At 45.3% G+C, this 20798-nt stretch overlaps 1 protein-coding gene across 1 annotated transcript in view; it reads right to left on the reverse strand.

The window, feature by feature from the left end:
• Positions 1–4013: 4013 nt before the first annotated feature.
• Positions 4014–20798, reverse strand: part of OIT3 (oncoprotein induced transcript 3) — a 23977-nt gene continuing 7192 nt past the window's right edge. The window contains exons 4-9 of the mRNA XM_009885640.1: positions 19242–19364; positions 16165–16287; positions 11262–11422; positions 10196–10611; positions 5618–5717; positions 4014–4196 (exon numbers count right to left, since the gene is read on the reverse strand). Of these exons, the coding sequence (XP_009883942.1) occupies positions 4014–4196; positions 5618–5717; positions 10196–10611; positions 11262–11422; positions 16165–16287; positions 19242–19364 (1106 nt within the window). The remainder of the gene's footprint in view (positions 4197–5617; positions 5718–10195; positions 10612–11261; positions 11423–16164; positions 16288–19241; positions 19365–20798) is intronic.

Raw genomic sequence — 20798 nt, forward strand, 5'->3', positions numbered from 1 at the left:
AAACATATTTATGGTTATGTTCTTCCATCTGCCACAGAAAAGTTAAGACTACAGAAGAGTGATTTAACAAGAATGGAAAGAGTCTGTCTTAGTTACTTTTCTTCTAGTTTGTGTTTAAATGCATGCACGGAGCTATAAATTATTTAAGCCCTGTACTCCTGTTCTCGCCAGTCATCTTTGCTTTACAGTGAACAGCAATGAGACATTCATCTGGCCCCAGAGAGATTGAAACAACAACAGCCCACAGGTATGAAGACCAGGAAAATGGAAGTGACCGCATGAGGTGTACTGGGATGTTTTCCATTAAGGAGGACCTTAGTTTACACTGATTAGATGCAATGACATCCTTTCCTAGCTGTGCTAATGCCACTGGAGAGTGAATACCGCACTGCCAAGGTTCATCACAGTATCTCTCTATCAGAGGACGAGGATGGACAGACAATCTGCTTATCCATCTAAGAAACACATACTTTTGGCTAGGGATGGGAAGGAAACATTCCTTGTGCCAGACACTTCCCAAACTTTACATTTTGTTGGTGGAATGGTGCCTGTTGCCAGTTGTAAATGTGAGCATATCCTTCTAATTAAAATGACAAAATTTTTTTGAAAAATAAAACTACCTTGTCCACACTCAATAGCTGACTGGCTGGCAAATGTCTTAAAGCATTTTATAGTTCAAGTGATATCAGATTAAAGCCAGGCCAAGCAACTGATGACAGATGATGAAATACACTAGACAAATTGAAGGGTTCTGAACAAAATCTATCCACACACTGACGCTTTTGAGAAACCACTAAGATAAATCATAATTTCTTCACACCTTCAGACCATCCCAAAACACTACAGACTGCTGCACACAGGGCAGCTACTGAATAAGCGCTACAAAGTTAAGCTGTGGTAATCAGAAAAACCCTATGAGTAGCTCTACAAGGAAACTTTTGAACCTTCAAGTGCTGGCAGCGACTCAAGAAAACCACCAGATAATCCTGCATAGAAGAAAAACAGTGCATGAACTACAGTAAAACTTCTGCAGCCAAACTATAAATCGCTTCCCCTCCGCATTGCTCCTGCTACTCAGTGGTATATAGTCGCTGAAGCAGCTGATCACGGGACTCCCCAGGTCAACGCACAACTCTGCGTCATCTTCATCTCCACCCTGCTCTGAACAAGACACTGTGCTCACCTGATGGCTTCCTGTTGACTTTGTGTATTGGAAGGATTATTTGCAGTTCTTGCTGATGTTCAACCCATTCAGCCAGCGCACCCTCTCCTAGTAATGGTTCCTCAAACAGCAATCTCTGTGTTTCTGCCGAGGGCACAACAGCAGGGACTACGGCAGCAGATAATAGGTGTTTACTCCTGGACATCCAACGTTCAGACTTGCACTTTACATCCTAAGAGAGAATTAGGTGGCACCTGCCAGAATACCAATTGCACACAACGAGCAGCACTGACACAACTCGGACTTTGAACTGTGGTTGGCAGTGCTGGTGGGACCCTTGGGAGTACTGGTCGGGTACGGTGCCTTCTCACACACGCACTGCCTGCTTGTGCAGCGTGTTTTGCTCCCACTCTGTGGTGCAGCAGATTAAATTAACCAGACAAACAAACCCCTTGGCTGTCAGATGAGTTTGGCCTTTGATTTCATGTCCAGGCTGTAATGCTGACAAAGACGACAGATGGACGCAAGAGGTAAACTGGGGAGAGCTAAAAGACTTTGAGAAATGGTTTTGTTTGTGCCTAGGAGGCATCCCCTCCGCATCAGAGGAGGAATGGCCAAAGGGCAGTGGCATAGTAGACCTACTATCCTGCTTGCAGAGCAAACTAAACACCTTCCCAGACTGCTCCATTCACACGGCCACACAAAGCAGTGTTTTCTCCTCATTACTCTTACAGATTATTTAACTAAAAAGCTTCAGAGTGGTAAGGCTGCTTCATATGAATTTGTCAGGAAGAACCAAATAATGTGCACAATAACTGAAATAAGCCAGGAAATGAACCTTTCTCTCCACCACTCCCCCACGTCCCTTTCACACGAACAAAAAAAACACCAGTTGCCTCTCCAGAAGGCATCAGCTAATTAATTTCATTTCCCAGCTCTTGTTTTATCAAAACAAGTATATTCAGCAGGGGCTGCTTGAACAAAGAAGTGACAGCGGGAAATTGCCCGTGTGGTCCTAATGCAGATGTGAATCAGCAGAAGTAGGAGACACATGGATGCGAAAAGGAGGTTTTTTCATTTCTTTTTCTTTTGCATATGGTCAGATAACACATGAAAAGTGTCCTTCCACTTATACCTACTTATCATCATATAAACATTTTCATTTATTCTAACATACACACATGCACATACGTACTCCTAAATTGGAAAAGCAGCCATGAAGCCATTTAGAAAAATCATGAAACTCCCAGCCCATCAAATGTCCATTCCTCACTGGAATCTCAGCCACCAGAAGAAATAAATCTGCGAAATGGAATACTGCTGAGGTGATTTGTGGCTCCCTTCTAAATGGTCCCTTCAAGCAGACTCCCCATCCATTTGAGAACAGCAACAAATTCTGGCCTTGGCAGCAATTTGGCTGCTTCCAACCAAAGTAGAAAATGGGTAATGCAGACTAGGGGGGGCTTCCAGCGCACTTACAAACACACAGAACAGAGCTGCACACTGTGAAACTTCTTGCAGGAAACCTCACGAACACACTGTAGTGCCACAGCCAGCGGCGAAGACAGATCCTTCCTCCCTCACCCTCCAGCCCTGCCTCTCCTACTTGGTCCTTCACTGCTCGCTGTGCCTCCTTCCTTTCCCCTCCCATTTTTAATCCTTCACCACGCAGCGCTCCTGCTCCTGAATGAAGCCCAGGAGAGCCCGAGCTGATCATCTGTTATGTTTTCTTTGGAAGGAGTTTGACCGTCCAAAGGGATTCCCTGATGAGCATGATGCTGCCACCATCACCAGTAATTTTGTTTCTAGCCAGCTCTCATACACCAGGGGACTGCAAATGCACACAGTCACTCAGACAAGGCTGCCATGTCTCCTGTCACCAGGCTCACTGGGGACAACCCTGTCCCAAGAACTACCCATATTACAAATGATCACTCTAAATACATAATGTGCATTGCCCTAATCCCTTTTGTCTGAGCCGCAGCCTCTCTAGACCAGGATAATGCATTTCAACTTTCAAACAAACACTTGGTAAGCCGCATGCTTGCGGGGTGTGTGTTTATAGATATTTAATGGTCTTTTTCTTACAGTCAAGGTGCTATAGCACTTATGAAACGCACCACAGTTTTGGTGAGGAGAGAAGAGGGAGAAAAATAATGATACGCTAAATACAAGACGAAACACTGTTAAACTGCATGCAATTATCAAAATACACTAAAAAAAAGATCAAGTTTTATTAAATACCTTTTACTATTTAAAAATAACGTTTAAATGTGTCTGTGATAAATCTGAGCTTTAGCTGCCTGTAATGACCACTGTTTTATAGCTCCAAGGAACTTACACATTATGAGATGTGTATTTTTATACATGTTTTTATTAATGGTCATCCAAAATCTCAGCACATCCGAAAGCTTCAGCATCATTCACAGAACTGCAACACTAGCAAACACGTTCAGCTACGATACTATTTGTACTGTCTGATGAAAGAAGGCCTCGAATAACATTTGTTTAGTCAAGGACAAAGAGTCCTGTGGAGCCTGCAGGTGGATGTAGAGAAAGACAAAGTCAGGTAACACTTCAGGCCTGCAAAGCCATAGGGTCCCTTCAACCGAAGGGTTGTTGGGAAGAAACGCAGGTGAAAACCAAGCTGTTCTGCAGTCTGGGTTGCACTTAGAGGGCTGCCTTCTATGCCCAACATACTTCACAAATAATCATCACACAGTTAGGGAAACAAGTCCTGGGGTTCAAGTAGGGCTTTACCAAATACCTCTTGTTTCTCAAACAACCATGAAAGAAGGCATTGATATGGAAGGTTGGTCTCAGGCAGAGATGCTGTTCCTGTGGGTGAGTCTTAGTCATCAAAGTCGATTCTGATGGGGCCGCCTGTCAGGATGCGGTTTGCCATGTGACCAGATTGCTCCTCCTCCTTCTCCATCGCAGCCGTTCTGCGCACCCGTCTCCGGCAGCCCTGGGCGCAGCGAGAGCTCTCGTCTAGTGCCCCGCACACGAGGATGCGGCAATGCAAGAACACCTCCTGGAGGGTGGCAAGACAGCAGGGCAAGTCAAGGTGCAGGTCTGGGAATCAGACTGGCCATGCTGCTAGCTCTCAGAAAGCGTGAACGACACAATTCCCACAGTACAGCCATTTCTGTCCCCGCATCAACAAGGTCCTTATCCACCATCGCCATCCACAGCCAAACTGGCTGCTCCATCTGTTTTCTTATGTGCCCAGGAGAGGGCACGTTTCCCAGAGTGCCCGGCTGAGATCTCAGAGCATGGCGTTTGTCTGTTAGCCAAGGGCTGGACAGGGAATATGAAGGCATGAAATGATCCTCCAGAGGAAGGGATGAAAATGCCACAAATAAGCTTGGAAGAGGTCACATGGACTGGTAGGAAGCAGGCCAAGAATGCAAGAAGCCTCACAAGGAGATGGACTGATAGGAACGTGCAAGAGAATTTGATGTGAGCTGAGAAAACACAAAGCTAGGAGACCGAGGGGCAAAGGAGGAAACTGCAAGTTGATGAGGGGCTAAGACTGGTTGTTGAGGAGAGAAGGAGGACACAAAGGGAAGGGAGACAGCTGCCTTTTCTTTCTGCACAGTGAAGGCAGACAGTGACAGGATTGCAGCTCCCTGCCCTCTAAATGACAAGGAGATCAAGCAAGATCCCTGCAAGCAGCAATTAGGGAAGCAAATATTTGTGAATGTTTGGTCAATGGTGAGGTTTGAAGCAAAATCCATTGCACAGACCAGGAGGATGCAGGTTAGAGGCAGCAGTGGCAATCAGACAGCCAAGAGAAACTTCTGAATTTTGAAAGATCTCATCTGTTTTAACCCTACTGAGGCTCTCCAGGAGCTGGAGAGGCAGCTTTATAGTTTTTGGAGCAAGCAGCATTGGCTGAGCATAACAACAGTGACTGAAAGACCTGATTTCTTTTAGCACAGAAAAGGAAAGCTATCTGCATTAGGAAAATGGCGTTATCCTTCAACTGTCTTCCCATTACAAAGCTTCTGCCCCAGAGTGCCACCAGCCTGGACAGCCTGGTTTCACATCGAATTAAGCAGTGTGGTGTATGTGGAAACCTGGTATCTGTACTCACAAGAGCTAGAGAAGACAGAAGGTTGAAGAGCTTCAAAACCATAGACTGTCTTGTTTTAAAATAGGACACTACATAATGTGCCTAACTCCCCGGGTTTCTGTTTGGTGACTGGGAAAACTTTTCTCGTCCAGCATACAAGGGACCCCTATATATATATACAAGGGTCCCCCAAGACTACCCTGGAAACAACAACAATTTTAACCTGCTATAGACACAACTGCTGGAATAGGCACAGCAGCATCTGCCTTGAGCCAGCCATTCCTCCCTTTTGTGCTATAAGACAGCCAACTCTGTGCTGAGACTCTTCAGTCACATCAGGGCTGATGCAATATCCAAGAGGTGGGTTTTGAGCTTACCTTGTTGTCTTTGCCCACAAACTTGAACACAGGAACCTGGAAATGCTTGGCAAGATGGTCCTTTGACGTGTACTGTTTCACCGAATCATCAGAAACGCAGCTGAGGAAAGCAGAGGGATGGGCTTTAATGGGTTTCCCAGAAATGGAAAAAGAAAGAGAAAAAACATCCCACCCTATTTAACCAGAGAAAGGAAAGGAAGGCTTGGCTGTCTACAGCTAGGCTACCATCCTTGTTACTTCCTGTTTGGCCACAGGAGAAAATTCGGGAATGATGGGGAAAAACACCAGCGATGATAATAGCATCTCCAGACAACGAACAGCTCAGCAGCACAGAGCTGGCAGGACGTGGTCCAGTCCCCTCAGCAGAGGGACTGCCAGAGAGCTGCAGGCAAGTTTGTCCTCATTTCACCTTCCTGAGCAACAGTCTGCAGTGATCAACAGAACTGTTATACGGTATGTAATGTATTATGTACTTTCTGTATACACATATATATGCACATAAATCACACTTAAAATGAATAAGTTGCTACCCAAATTACTAAAATATCACCGATGATATTTTTTAAAAAAATCAAGATCTACTTTGCTTTACATCATCTACATTTTTCTTCCTGCTCGACTTGATCAGACAGCTCAAATTCACTACAGCTAAAAATCACAATTTAAATTTTTCCATCACTAGCACTATATAGTCATGTGAAAGGTCACAGAACTGCAAGAAATAAACAACTTTTATAAAAAGTTACATTTCAGGTGCAGTCTATTTATAAACTATTACAGCCTATTTAGAGTTTGACAGAGAAACAGCAAGACAAAAATTTCGGGTGACCTGATATTTTCTGCTGCCTATTGCAAAGCCTGAGGCATTTTGAGAGGCACAGATGCTGCTTTTATATTGCGTTACAATGCAGCTTGTCCTGCTTAACAAGTTGATTCCAGAAACGTGGACTTTGCAAGATATTAAAAAAATAAAAGTGGTGGTGGAAGAGATAAGAGGTAACAGTGTGACAGCTGAAAGTCCTACTCTCGCAGCTACCTTTCGCTTCCATCTTTACACCAGAAATATGCAATGCATTGTCAGAAATGCCGACGTTTGACATATTGGATTATCAAACAGCAGCAAACCCCACATCTATATGTAGCTCTGCTTTCACTAGAATGCGTGTTTGGAAATCTCTATGCTGCTCAGCTGACTTGGCTCCGTGGGCGGCAGCCTACTGCAATCCCTCCCAGAATCGCCCTTCTGCAACGTACAGTAGAGCAGTGTATGTTCATGGCAGCCCTAAGCATTGGTCTGATCCTAGCATTATTTTCACCACCACGTATTTCTGTAGCTTTTCTCAGCCAGGGGAGGTCACGGTCTGAAGGGATATTCCTGTCTGCAGCGCTGGTCTAGTTAACCTGCCTGGGGGGCAAACATAAAATGCCATCCAAGGGGAGCTAATAAATTAACATTGTGCCTCTAGAAAAATTGACACAGATTCCTCCCCCTTGAGGCCAAACACTAGATGTTACTAAGTCGTTTAAGATAAAAACTGCTTTTAAAAGTAGCATTCCTGAAGGCATCTGATTGTAAAGAATGACAGTTAAAGACTTTTCATAAGTGACTAGACAAGCTTTGGGGCCATAAAGTGCCAACTCCTAGTCATGTCCTTATTTGTGAGCATATGAACAGTGATGATTCTTGGACACTGGCTCAAACTGACTCCTAAATCGCAGGTTTTCCAAAGGTTCACCACACTGGTGGCAGGAAACCTACTGGTTTGTGTATAGAGAGAGGGAAAAATCAAAGAACAAGGAGGAACCAAGGACACAATGAGCCCCTGCCATGCCCCTAAAGTGTTTCTTATGGAGGGTTCCAACAAATGCATTGCGGCACGACAAAAAGAGCTCAGAAACCTTCTAAGTCACAGGGTCAAACACTTCAGCGTTGTGGGGGGAGCCATACCATGTCCCACCCCCCTAGGAAACCCCCAGACCCCGCTTCTCACCTGGGAGAGGTGAGAAGGGGCAGGGAGCACAGGTATGGAAGGATAATGAGCGACCCTGGCCAGGATACAGGGAAAATAACCCTTTTCCTGTGCAGAATGTGCTTAGGTTAGGGGAGCAGAGAGTGGCTGTGCCATAGGAGCTGTGCTCTGACCCTCTTATTGGGGGGGTTGCAAGGTAGAAAGGAGGGCTTGGAGAACCAAATAACCACCTCAGCCTGCAAATGAGGGGCAGCCTGAGGAGTAACAAGATGAGCCTTGCGATGGAACTGCCTTAACCTCATCACGCTCAGGCAAATCGCAGCTCTTGACCACCTCAGATTACAACGGATTGCCCTCAGTGACATGACCTCGGTCCGGATGCCCCAGAGAGCTGCAATATTTATCGCCTGTGCAATCAGTCAATGCTTTTTATTTATTTTTGTTTTGAGAAAGAGGAAGAACAAGATCAGAAGCAGGAGAGCTGCTTTGAGGTTGGCTGGCTGGGCTAGCAGCAGTACAGGGTACCACAGAGACAGCGGGGAAGGATCTGGGAAAATCCTGATTTCCAGCTCTCACACGAGCATAGGGAGAGGGTTGAGGAGTCCCACAGAAGGTGGCTCCCACCTCTTGCCAAGTGGAGACAGCTGGGAATTCACAGGGAAGAAAGCAGGAGAGAGAATTTTCCTATCCCTCAGTCTAAGGTATATTCCCTCAAATTTAAACGGTGTTTCCCTTTTGGAAGCAGCAGTTAACTCCTGCAGGTCTGGTCCTACACAATCAAACTGATTTAAAAATCCCATCTTTATTGCCTTGGGCTTTTGGGGCTGGGTTGATGGAAGGAAACTGGGTTATTACAGAACTGTTTGGAGCAGGGACACATCAGCAGCGTATTCAGCTAATTTTACTTTTTAATTGCTGCAAGCACACCAAGAGACAAATAACTGCAGTTAGCTAAACAGCACACCATTAGCCTTTGGTCTAAGTGAGCTGTTCAATTTAAATACAGCACAGCGCAGAGTCTGCCATAACTGCAGTTAGCTAAACAGCACACCATTAGCCTTTGGTCTAAGTGAGCGGTTCAATTTAAATACAGCACAGCGCAGAGTCTGCCATGTCTGGGGACACTGGGGCCTGCAGTGAGGGCTGGAAAGCAGAGCAGGCTGGATGAGGCTCCAGCCCACTTTTCCCTTCGGTGAAGTTTTAATGCCCTCTGCAGGATAACAGTACCAAAGGGGCTGCTGGTGCCTTAAGTCCTTCAAATAGCTCTGTGGTGAATTCAAGAGATGACATTTTTCTGCCTTCTCCCTTCTCGATTCGGCTCAGGTTTTGGCCACTGTTTTGAATCCCATCATTTTCACTCATGGTGAGAAATGAAGGAATGTTTGGAGCCTTGACTCTGTGAAGGGGAGTCAATAAATCAATCCTTCCATACAAATCCGCTTATAAACCCCAGAAATGTCAGGCACAGAAGGACTGCAGCCTAGGATGGAGGGAGGGCAAGCTAATGCTGAGACCTTTGTCAGAAGGAAATGAAAGCAGTGTTTTTATGTACTGTACTCTGCAGGACCCTTTTGCTACAAGACAATCACACAGGACTTGTCATCACCAGCTGTAACAGTGGATGATTTAGCCTGGCAGCTGAGGAAATAATTGTTGTCCTCATTAGATGGTTTGGCAGACAGAATACAGGACTTATACAAGCACAGTCCCTTGACTGTCGGGCCATGACACTTGGGTATGTCTTAGATATTACTTTGGCTGGACTTTCCTCCCTAGAGGACAGCAGACGAGTTCCCAACTGTGATGTTTCCACAGCGTTGTCTGGTTAAGCTGCCAGGCACTGCTGGGTGCAAACACTCCACAGCAACATTGCACCGTGGCACTATCCATGTTAGCACCCAAAAAAGTATCTGAAAATAGGGGTCACCATAGGAGCCACAGCAGACGCCACAAAAATGCTCCCCAAACCTCTGACAGAAAACTTGTTACAGTGAACCCACAGATCCACCCTGAGTTTTTTACTAGCATATCCTGGAATGATCACTAAACCCAAACACCTCAGAAAATTACAGCCAAACTGAAGGACCCTAAGCTTATTGCACTGAGAGGCACCAGGGAGAGAGCAAAGCAAGGGGAGCTCCTGGAGCTCCAACCAGGACCGGCCACGGAGTCTTCTGGCTCACGCTATAATAAAAGGAAATGGGAAAATTAAGAAACTTGCTCCAGTTGCTGCGGTGGCTGCATGGCAGTGGCACATGGCCATCAGGGGGTTGTGCCAATTGGTTTGGCACTCTGCAGGCTGACAGAGAGAGGATATCAGGAAGAATATCGTTTCTACTGGAGCCAACTCAATTATCCACAAGGCTAGTTACAGCGAAATACGCCCTGTAAAGGCTGCACTTGGAGTAACCTCTTTCACTGCCTCCCAGTGTTTCTCCCAATCACTTTTGATGGGGCAGGTGGTTTCAGCTTGATGGCCTGGGTGCTGGTGATTGTGAGGAACACAGCAGACGGGCTGCTGTGGATAGTGTTTCCTGCATCACACAGGCAATGCAACTTAGCCCCGCTGTCAATTCCCATCTAATAGCCAGCAACAGAGGGAACTCACCCATCTTGAATCAGGTAGTACTTCAGGATCTCATCAATTTTTGAGGTGGGAGTGGCAAAGCAGCTCTCTACCAGTGTCTCTAGTCCATTGACGTGTACCAAGGGTTCAATCCCAAAGTACAGAGAGTCCCGAAGCTTGAGGGTGGGAAGCGCACCCCTGTAGGGTTCATCGAAGTCTTTGTCTTTGAAGATCTCAAGAGTGAAGGGAAAGATGCCCTGGTTGCGGCTCATGATTTCCAAGGGTGAGTTCTTGAGGTTGGGCACATAACCTTCGGAGATGGTATACCGGCGTGGGAACTCACAGGTCACCGGGATCAGCAGCTTGCTGGTGCGGACAATGATGTCCCCATTGCTTCCTGGAGTCTGCTTTGGTAAGCCAGTCACCAGATTGGTGGCGATGATTTTGTCATTTATTACCTGCAGCAAAAAAAGTAGTTTAAGGGAAAGGGGAGATCATTGAGAAAGACATCTCTGAGTTCAGCCTAGCAGCTGAGTTTGCCTTGTTCAGGAAACTCAGACACAAACTAACCACTGAAAGGACAGTTTGTGAAGTTATATGCTGCAACCAAAGCGATCTTCGTGCTTACCTATGATCTAAGGGGCTGTATCAGTTTGCTGTCAATTTTGATGCACTGTATTCCTGCACGAAGCAGAGGAATTTGCTTCCAATTACTACCCATCTGCTAAGATGAGCCCTCTGGTTCCTGACCAGTTGCCAGTATAACCTTTGAAACATTATCAGGGGACCAGATTTTGTCTCAACAGGAGGGTGAAGCGTCACACCACTTGCGCTTTCTGCACCAGAAGGATGATGAAGCTGCCTCTATGAAGTGCTGGGTACGCAGAAAGCAGTGCCCATGCTGACAGGCACACACCACTGGGGAGGAGATGGAACAAGCTCTCCTACTTTGGGATGCCACCCCAGGTCTAGTCTGAGGCCAGCTACACGGCAACCCTGGAACTGCTCTGTTGGTACAGCTAAATCGACTTCATTCCCCAAGTAAGCCATAGCCAAGTCCCCAAATCCGAGAGATCCCAAAAGACAAGACAGCAACGGGTATACATACATCTACAACAGTGCCGCAGGACTTCAAGGAGAAATGGATGTTGACGTGAGTGCCATTGGATACTCCTTTGCAGGAAGTGTTGATGAGGGAAAGGTCCAGGCCTCCAACCAGATCCTTTGGGATGCTCACCTCAATAGAGCTGGACTTGCACAGCACTGGCACTACAAGGAAAGTCCCCAGAATAGCCGTTTGTACTACAAAACTATCACAGAGCACAAATATATCAGGGAGGTGAGAAAGGGCTGTACACCAACTACTATTGGAAGAAAAAAAGGGCAATCATTATGCTATGTTTACGATACTATCTAACAACAGTAATCTAACTACCTGTCTTATGTTCCCATCTACACAACACAAACCTCCCAAGCTACCACTGCCCCAAGATGAAGACGACTTGCAGCAGAAACTTAGCTACGCATTATTTCCAGCTATACTTAATACTCAAGCACAGGTTTGATAGATCTCTCTTGCACTGCTATATCCTGGCAAGAGCCTTTCCCAGGTATGGATATCAAATTCAGAGCACCCCAGGCAAAGCCATTTTTTAAAGACCCTTTATCAGGTTTTACATCAAACCCAGAACATGTCAAAACAAGGCAGAGTAATTCCATATAGATGCTGAGCCAAAATGGAAGCACCTCAAAATGCAGTAATAATATTTTTATAACCAATAAACCCAGCTCTGACAAACAAACCCAATTAGCTCACTCATTCTACCTTCTAACCTTTGAATTTTAATACAGATCTCCAGGTGAACTTTTTTTAATTAAAATTTCATTACATAAGAAGTGGAGAAAGCATAGATATTGGACAAAATGAAAAAGGAAAGAAGAGGGAATAATCTTCAATAAAAAAGTAATTGCTATATATATTCCTTGGGTCTATACATATCTATTCAGTTACATACAGGACAAGCATACTGGTGCACATATTCTGGTCTCTTCTCAGCCAGAAAAACAAACACCCTCCAGAATTTCCATTTCTCATATTTTAAAATCACGTGACAAAACTTTTTGCAAATACTAGTTCCCCAAGCTTTCTCCTAAAATTAATTACAGTCCCAATCTTTGACATTCATACGATCTCCCTTCCCTTAATTTTCATCCTAATTATATAAACCAGGATTCTGGACCTTGGATACAAGGCACACTGCTAAAACATGCCTTTTACCCCCCTTAAAAAATTCTCCTGTCCCAGCTAAGGTATTTGTAACAGCTACTGTGTACCTGCAGGGAGTAATTTTTATTAAAAGTTGATCTTTTCAAGGTGATATGCTAAAATGTATGCAGTCTGCCCAAAGCAATATGCTCTCATAATGACATTGCTGGGTTAGAACAGAAAATGAAAGAACTAAGAATCACCTTAACTCTTTCTCCATCCACAGTAGAAGGCAAGTGGGAATAACCGAGCATGTCAAATGGCAAAAGCTCACAAGGAGACAAAGGGACTTTGAGAACGCAGTGCAATGCAGTGATGAATATCCTTTGGAGAACTGATTGGCTCAATGTGGATTTAAAGCTTCACTGTTCTAGTGACTCTTTGATGAATAAGAAAATTTAATGCTTTTAGAAAGGTGTAATTCAGGGCAAGAGAGTTTGGATCCCAACTGCAATTCTCCAAAGTTCAGGACCATCTTGGTTCAGGGTAACTGCGTATCTAAATGTCTTTGGCACAAAGGGGAAGAAAGAAGAGACACCTATTTAACCTCTGCTCTAGCATTGCAGGAGTTGCACCTGGGCACAGAAACAAGTGACTGAAACCTGTGAGCAGATCCACTTTTGATTCAAGCCAACTCATCACCATTTGGGAAAACACTCTGGGAAACTACTTATACTAATGATCTCAGAGTAACTGGTAATGTAATTCAAACCACCCTAGACATTTGTACACAGAAGAGTAATCAATACCGAGAACAGTGTTTCAGTTCTACCAATTGAACAATGGTGCTGCAAGCAGAGAGACCGCGTGCATCAGCGTGATTCAGCTCTGAGCAGGCCTGATTCCCCCAAGACAGACTGCCAGCAACAGCATTGGAGGGGGAGCTGAAAAGGAGCTGGCAAGGTAGCCTGACTATACGCAGACGTGTTATTCCAGGGCAAGTGATGAGGTCCCGACTGCCAAGGCTGAGATGCCCAGCAGAAACGAGTTATCCTGGGTGCCAAGGAATCCACTTTTATTCACAACTTACATCCATTCAGAGAGCTGCACTCTCCTGACTTGCTGCCAGCACCCATTTCTTGCACCCCTGCCCTGGGCTCACCCCAGCCTGCGAGGCTCCTGAGAACCTCACCTAGTCTTTGCCAGTCATACATTTCAGTTTTTCACCCTCGTACACCGCAGAGCATCTGTAAGTAGTGGGAAAGCCCCCTCATTACCACTTGAAACTCTGCTTTGCACTGATGCCTGCAAGTACCCTGACGCTGGTAGGAAGCTTCTGTGGTGAGTCCAACACTCATTTTGCTGTCTGCTATTGTTGGCACCATGTTTCTTGTCCGGCCTGTGGCTCCTTCCTTGGCCTTTCAAAGTACAGCTGCTTGGGGCAGAGGTTATCTTTTTGCACAGACTGCTCAACAGAACAGGCTCTCTGGTGCTGGGGAGCCCTGAACCACTGCTACAAACACAAACTACACCATCGTACCCTGCTTAACTGCATATAAGGCTTGGGCACGGGAGAAGAGAGAAAAGCCTTTCACTGCCACGCTTCAGAAAGAGGTGGGGTACGCGGGTGGTCTGCAAAATTCCAAGTATTTCCTTGGCTGGTATCTTTGTGGGAAAATTGCAGCCAAGACTGTGATTTCTGTGGAAGATTATTAATGTTTGTTCTGAACGAAGAGACAGTGCAGAGGAGGGTTGATAGGCTGCAGATCCAATTGCTTCAGGCAACTGTGCCTGCCCTGCGCTGTTAATTGCACCACTATAAACCTGATTAGATGCCATAAAATATTGTGTGGTACAGTTCTAGATATATTCTGTCATATCGGCTCAAAATTGCAGACCACTGCGTGGGGACATAAATTCATGAAACGCAAAAGAACAGCCAATTTTGCTTTATGAGATGCTGTACCCCGAGCCCCAGCTTGGCACCCGGCGGTGCTGCTGCTCTCATTAGCAGCCTCAGAAGAAGGAGAAACACCAGCTGAGAAATGCATGGTCTTCTAACCCTGCTGGGGTTGCCTCAGGGAGCCAGGATTGAAGAATATGGCTCTTTTCTGGCTTGTATCCATCAATCAGACCTTCAATCAGTAAGTACAATCACAGCTCTTGGAAACTCCCATCTCTTCCTCCCCACCCGGCTCTCTGCTGGAGCAGTAAGCACTACTGAATCCCAAGGGTGCAGTGTTCATCCCTGAAAACAGTGCCCTGCATTTCTAAAAAGCTTAAAAAGCAGAAATTTCATCAAGTAGAACCATTCCGACTTCCCCTCTGAGACATACCTGCCTTGTCGACTACCACGAAGTCTGAATCTGTTCCTCTAACTGATGTCTGGGCACTCTGTAACATGTCAGACTACAGGAGGTTCTGAGCACACCAAGTAACACCATCTTATTGGTATTTTATCTAAAGCCCAAGTGAATTAGCCCACGACAGGCTCCCTTTTATTGCATTTTGGATCCTGCTCTGGCTATGGCCCAAGTCCAGTCCATTAGCCAATTCCCATGGAAATGTCTGAAAGCAACCACACAGGTTCTTCATGGGCCCACCAAGGCAGAACACAAGCAGAGAGCTATGAGGTCTGTCTCTACCAGGGCAGTAGTGTACCTTCTCCAGCTTTGTGCTGATCCTGACAGGTCTGAGAAGAGGTCAGGCAAGTCAGATAAGGCCCAACAGAGAGCATCACCTCTGTCTTTCACACGCTCACGTAGCTCTCCTCAACATGCAGTTTTGAGTAAATGTCCCTTCAGCAACAGTTCATAGCAGACATCTTCTCTACAAGACAGACAGGCTGCTCGATGCTTTTGACACCTCAGGCGCTCAGCTAGCTCTGGGACCATGAGACCCAGAAGAATGCTGGGTGCAAGTCCTGGACTGTAAGAAGTCATTGCATGAGGAGCTACAGACCCTCTGCTTAACTCTTAATGCCCTCACGAACTTCCTCCTGATCCTCTGCTCCCTGCGCTCACTCCTGCAGAGCCAAATTGATCCTGGGAGCCTGGATGTATTTGCAAAGGAAATCTCACTCGGCTCTTGCAACCCCAAAGCAGGGAACATGTTTATTCCATGTGCATGCAACAGGCACAAGTGAGTCGGCAAGAAGGACTCCCCGTGTGCAGGATTTGAGCAAAGTTCAGACGGAAGGTCTTCCAAGGATAACATTGCCCTTGCCTCTATGCAGCAGAAGCAACAGTCAGTTTTCAGATGCTATCTCGGGCACTTTTCCAAGGGACAGCAGAAACACCTATTATCAGAACTAGTGCCCTGCTTCAAGACATAGGAATGCTTACTGGAATGGCTACAGAGATACTTGGGCAAAAAACCACCTCTCTCTCTTTAGCCCCGTTCTTGGAAGGGAATGAACCACTTCAGCTGAAATTTTAAAAGCCCAGTTTGAAGCACGGAAAATTTCAGTTCTAATAGCATAGATTTGTCAAAGGCATACCCAGCTGAAACAGAGCAATATAATGGGACATGTTAAGCAATCTTAATTGTAAGTGAACACTGCCAAAACCGCCTGTGAATACAAGATGCACCCAGCTGGGTCCTGTGTCTCTGTTCTCCTGCCTGGTAATAAGAGCAATGTCTCCAGGCTCTCGGTTTTGGATGATCTGTCATTAATAACAAAGCTCCATTAACCAAACTAGAAGGGACAGACTAAGAGAACACGACAAAAACAGACTAAGAGAACATGACAAAAACAAAAAACAACCAGAAGACAGAGGTTGTGGGGGAGATTTTGTTGACCTACCTTGGCAAGTGTGGTTGTCTTCTGACAGAACAAGTCCCCTCGGACATTCACATTGGTATGTGTCTTCCACTTCAATACAGGTATGGCTGCAGCCTCCATTGTTATTGTGACAGCCTTCAATTTCTGCAAAAGAAAGGAAAATCAGTACACCCTGCTCCTAAGGCAGCTGCGTGACAGCTACGCAGGCCCCGACATATACTCCTGGCTGACTAACAACAGCATGACCAACACAAAGCTTGAAGGCAACAGCATGGTGAGAGCTTGCTTCCAAGAAAATGCGGTGGAAACCTATTTTTAATTGAACAATTTCCAGTGTTTGTTATTTCACTGTGAAGTTAACAAGGAATTCTGTGAAAAAGCTTACCAAGTTAAATGACATGCTATAACTGGCATACATAAGAAGGCTGAATAGGCAATCTTCAGCTTGGCCCTTTCTAAATTCTGAGACATCCTTTTAAACAAAATTTTTATGCCATTCCTTACTTCAAAAAGGTGGGGGGAAATCCTCTTAGACCTTCTACCATGTGGAACCATACTCACTCCCTTAGTCATCACCAGAATTAAAGCCCTGGGATTTGCAAGGGAGGTGTCTTGTGGTGGACAGACTCGCATGTAGCCACCTCCTATTCCCATCAGGGAACACCAGAGAGAAGATGATGCACTCTTTGCCTGTGGGTTTCCCAGCTGTGATGGAGGTAGGTATAGTGGATTCCTGCATCCCTTTTTGTAGGCTGAGGATGAAACTCTGCTCGTAGGAGTTTGTTTAGCAGGAATTTTGCGAGTTTGTGAGTTTCAGGCTTTGAGGTTGGCTATCCTGAGATGCATTATCACAGGGATAGAACGACACAAGTTCACAGTGTAAGGTCAATTCCCCTCCTAATTTTCCCCCATTCTGAAGTGCAGAGGAGACAGGGCAGCACAGCTAATTGGGGGATTTGTCACGTCTTGTCTTACATCTTTTCTGTTCAGGTGAGGCAATTCTCTAGGGATCTGAGTTTTTGTGTAAAACATGTTCCGAATGACTACAGCTGCAGAAGAGCCTGAAAGGTCATCCAAATACATCCTGAAGATTTGAAAATCTAAGGCAAGTAAGGCCATTTCCAGTTGGTTTTGGCTTTCTATTAGAAAGAAAATAACAGAGTATAATGATTTAAAAAAAAAAACCAAAAACAACCATTGCTTTTTTTTTAAACCTTTTAGCATGAATATTGCTAGATGTTCTCAGTAAAACAACAGTACATACAATATAAAGAAATCAAACAGAAAATGCTTCTCCCTAAGCTTGCCATCAGAAATGACTGTGTGGTTTTCACTGAAATGTAAAGAAAATAATGGAAATCCCATACTCAATCCTACAAATTACTTGGAAAACAACAGCCTGAACACGCCACATGAGTCAAAGTAATGGGTAAAGCATTACAAGGGAAATTTTGAGACACTCCTAACCCTACTCAGCCTCACCAGCTCATGTAATCAAACTAAATCTCCTGCATTTGCTGAAAGCAACAGCTGTGAGGTGGCTCACAAGTAAATCACATACTCTAATGGCTCACAAAACTAAGGACACATCTTTAGAAATAAAACTCACTAACAAGATTGTAAAAATCCCCAGCAGCAGTGTTAAACTTCTGAAAAGCACCATCTTTTTTACAGAAGTGGAAGTTAAAATCATGTATCAAAAGGCCCTTAAATCCAACTTTGGGAATGACAGAAACAAATGAGTTTCCAAGCACAGACTATTCCAGCCCTGTCAGAAGAGCTCAGGAATAAAAACTGCCACGTAGCACAGCTGGTTTACGTGACACCCCACCAGCTCAGTGCTGGATGTGGAAGGGACAAAGCCCACAGATCATTTTTTGGCCCTAGACAACTTAACAAGTACTTAAGGAGCACTCTGCACAGCAGCTTTCCCCAGGGAAGTGTCAGTGTCTGGATGAGTGATGTTTTATTAACAGAGCTCGGAGAGGAGATTTTCACAAGTGTCAGATGAAACGTGTTTTGGTATCAAAGAAGGGGAAAAACAGGGACAAAAACTGCAGCTTGGAGCCAGCTGTCAGTGAACCATAAAGAAGGGTGGAGTCCAGCCCAAAAACACAATGTCAATCCCTCTCTTTCCATGCACCAGGGATGTCTGCTATGCAGCAGCTAATGTACGGTTGCATGCAGGCTGCAGATGTATTCAGTTCTGGCAACTGGGTAGCTCGAAAGTGAGGCACATCTGTAGCTATTATCCTTGTCTGAAGCCACACAGTATCTGTGAACATACAACAGATCAGCTTTGTCTGCGAGGGGACACATTGCTCTTCACAGCTGACCACAGAAAACATCATGCACAAGTCCAGTTTTGCTGGGTGTTCGTATTTCTGCTCAAAGATGTTTGTACATTGTTAGGGACAACAGGTCAAACCTACAATTTTGTCTTTAAGCCCCTGCTAAGCTAACAGTCTAAACTTATCAAGGGTTTTCAACCTGGCCGTGCCACCACTGGGAAGTAACTGTAGCAGCTGCACACAGCAGAGCCCACAACTAAGCACGTAACAAAAAAAAAAAAAAAAAAAGGCAAAGAGTCAAAATGGATGGAGCCCTAATCTCAAATCCAGCTTCTGGTTACAGAGTGGCACCCCCTCTCCTCCATCTCTAGCCTGGGAGGCTAAGTGATCCTCATACTCTCGTCTAATGTCATGACAGGACCCCACACCTAATGCTAGCTGTCAAAACCCAGCAGTGCTAGACCTACCCCTGCACAACTATCATGGAAGTCTCCAGAGCCAAATCCCAGCATCTCCAGCAATAACTAGTTCTGTCTGGACAACCAATCTTCCAGATCAACTGCTGCCTCTCCTCGCATGCAGATAAATACAAGCAAATCCTAACAGAAATGAACAAGGAAGGGAGAACAAGGAGACTCCTCTCTGCTTTATTAGAAGGGTATTTCAGTAACAACCCCACTGGCAAGCACAGAAGTGATACGAGTGACATTTAATCCCAGCTGCAAGGAGCCAAGGGAGAACTAGCGCTGCAAGGGAAGGGGAGTGACTTGTATCGTTTCCAGCAGACTGTGATAGCCAAAACCTCACCTTCACAGGTTTTCCCGTCACTTCCCAGTGTGCGCCCGATCCCACACTCGCAGCGGTAGGAGTTCTTCAGGTTAACACAAAATTCACTGCAGCCTCCATTGTTCTGCTCACATTCATTTTCATCTGGAAAAAAAACAAAAAACAAACCACACTATCATAACACGCTCCTGGTAAACACACTGCTGGCAAAAAGAAACTGCTATCATGGGAGCGCTGGGGTTGGATTGGGACCATGGACTGGCTTTCCTGGCCTCATGACCTGGATCAGTGCAACAGAGATGAGTAAACCCCACTAAATGCTAAAGACCACTATCTGTTGACAGGAGCAGAGTGTTTTGCCGCGCTGTGTCCACCTCAGGAACAAAGCAGACAGGAGGGGCAAGACAGCATGCACGCAGCAGCCATTTTGGAGTGAAGATGGACGCAGTCCCACTGGGAAACTTCCAAACTGGTTCCACGCGCTGGGGAGTTCATGTTTTCATTTATCTTCTCATTCTAAACTCTGCTCCACTCCACTCAAAAATACATTAAAATGGAGTTAACATGACTTCACTGCATAGTAAAACTAGATGACTACCAGAATCGGTCAAAAATAAACCCTATCTATTTTTGTATCACACCTGCTACTGCTACACATGGCCAACTACCCTACAGCAATTTTAAATGATTCAACCTTTATTTCAAAAAAAAAAAGACAGAAGAATGAAAAACAGCTGTAAACATAAACAAAGCTCAATCAAACCAAAACATTTTAATAAATACTAGGAAGCTTCCCCAAGAAAAGTCATGTCATGAGAAATTTCATAATTTTGGTTTCTTGAACCAGCTCTGGCTGCTCCCTGCCCTGGAAAGCTCAGGTGTTCCTGCAGAACAGAAACGTCAGCTCATCATGGTGAGACCTAACCTGGGTGCTGGTGCCACACACGCCACCACAACCGTTAGCTGCTTAGACACTCCGTACCAAAGATGAAACAAAGAGCTCAGTTCCTCACTGCCATATGACAGCCCTCCCTCCTCTGCCCTGCTACTCTATAGCCCTCCACAGAGCTGTGGCACCTACCTTTCCAGCTCAGAAGAGAAGTGCCTGAGCTGGCATCCCACACTTTCAGGAGCGGACTTGATAATGGTTGCAGAATAACCTTGTAATGGGCCTGGACTGAGGTTTTTATAACCTAAAGCAATATACCCACAAATAGTACCTGTGTCACATTTCTGTGCTGGCTGCATTCAGCTCTACATTAGAGCCCTCCCGGGTGCTGAGGGTATTTACTGAGGAAAAAGCACAGCAGATGCTTTTGAATCTCTTGCTAAAGCTCTGAAAACTCCTCCTAATTTTCTCTGTTTGAAAGACTAAAGTTCCTCTATGCCTGGCTGTTGTTTTTTTTTCTTTTTGAAACTTACTTCGTTCTCTGAGATTCTCATTCTTCAACCTGATTTAATCTCTGCATGCAAAAAGCAAATCAAATAGAAAGGAAAGACAGCCATTGCTATCGCTGAGCCACAAAACTAACAATTTCTCAAAGGCAGGCCAGAATGCCGAGGATATCAATCAAGGTT

This window comes from Charadrius vociferus, unplaced genomic scaffold (assembly GCF_000708025.1).
Source record: "Charadrius vociferus isolate BGI_N301 unplaced genomic scaffold, ASM70802v2 scaffold335, whole genome shotgun sequence".
Classification (NCBI taxonomy): Eukaryota; Metazoa; Chordata; class Aves; order Charadriiformes; family Charadriidae; genus Charadrius; species Charadrius vociferus.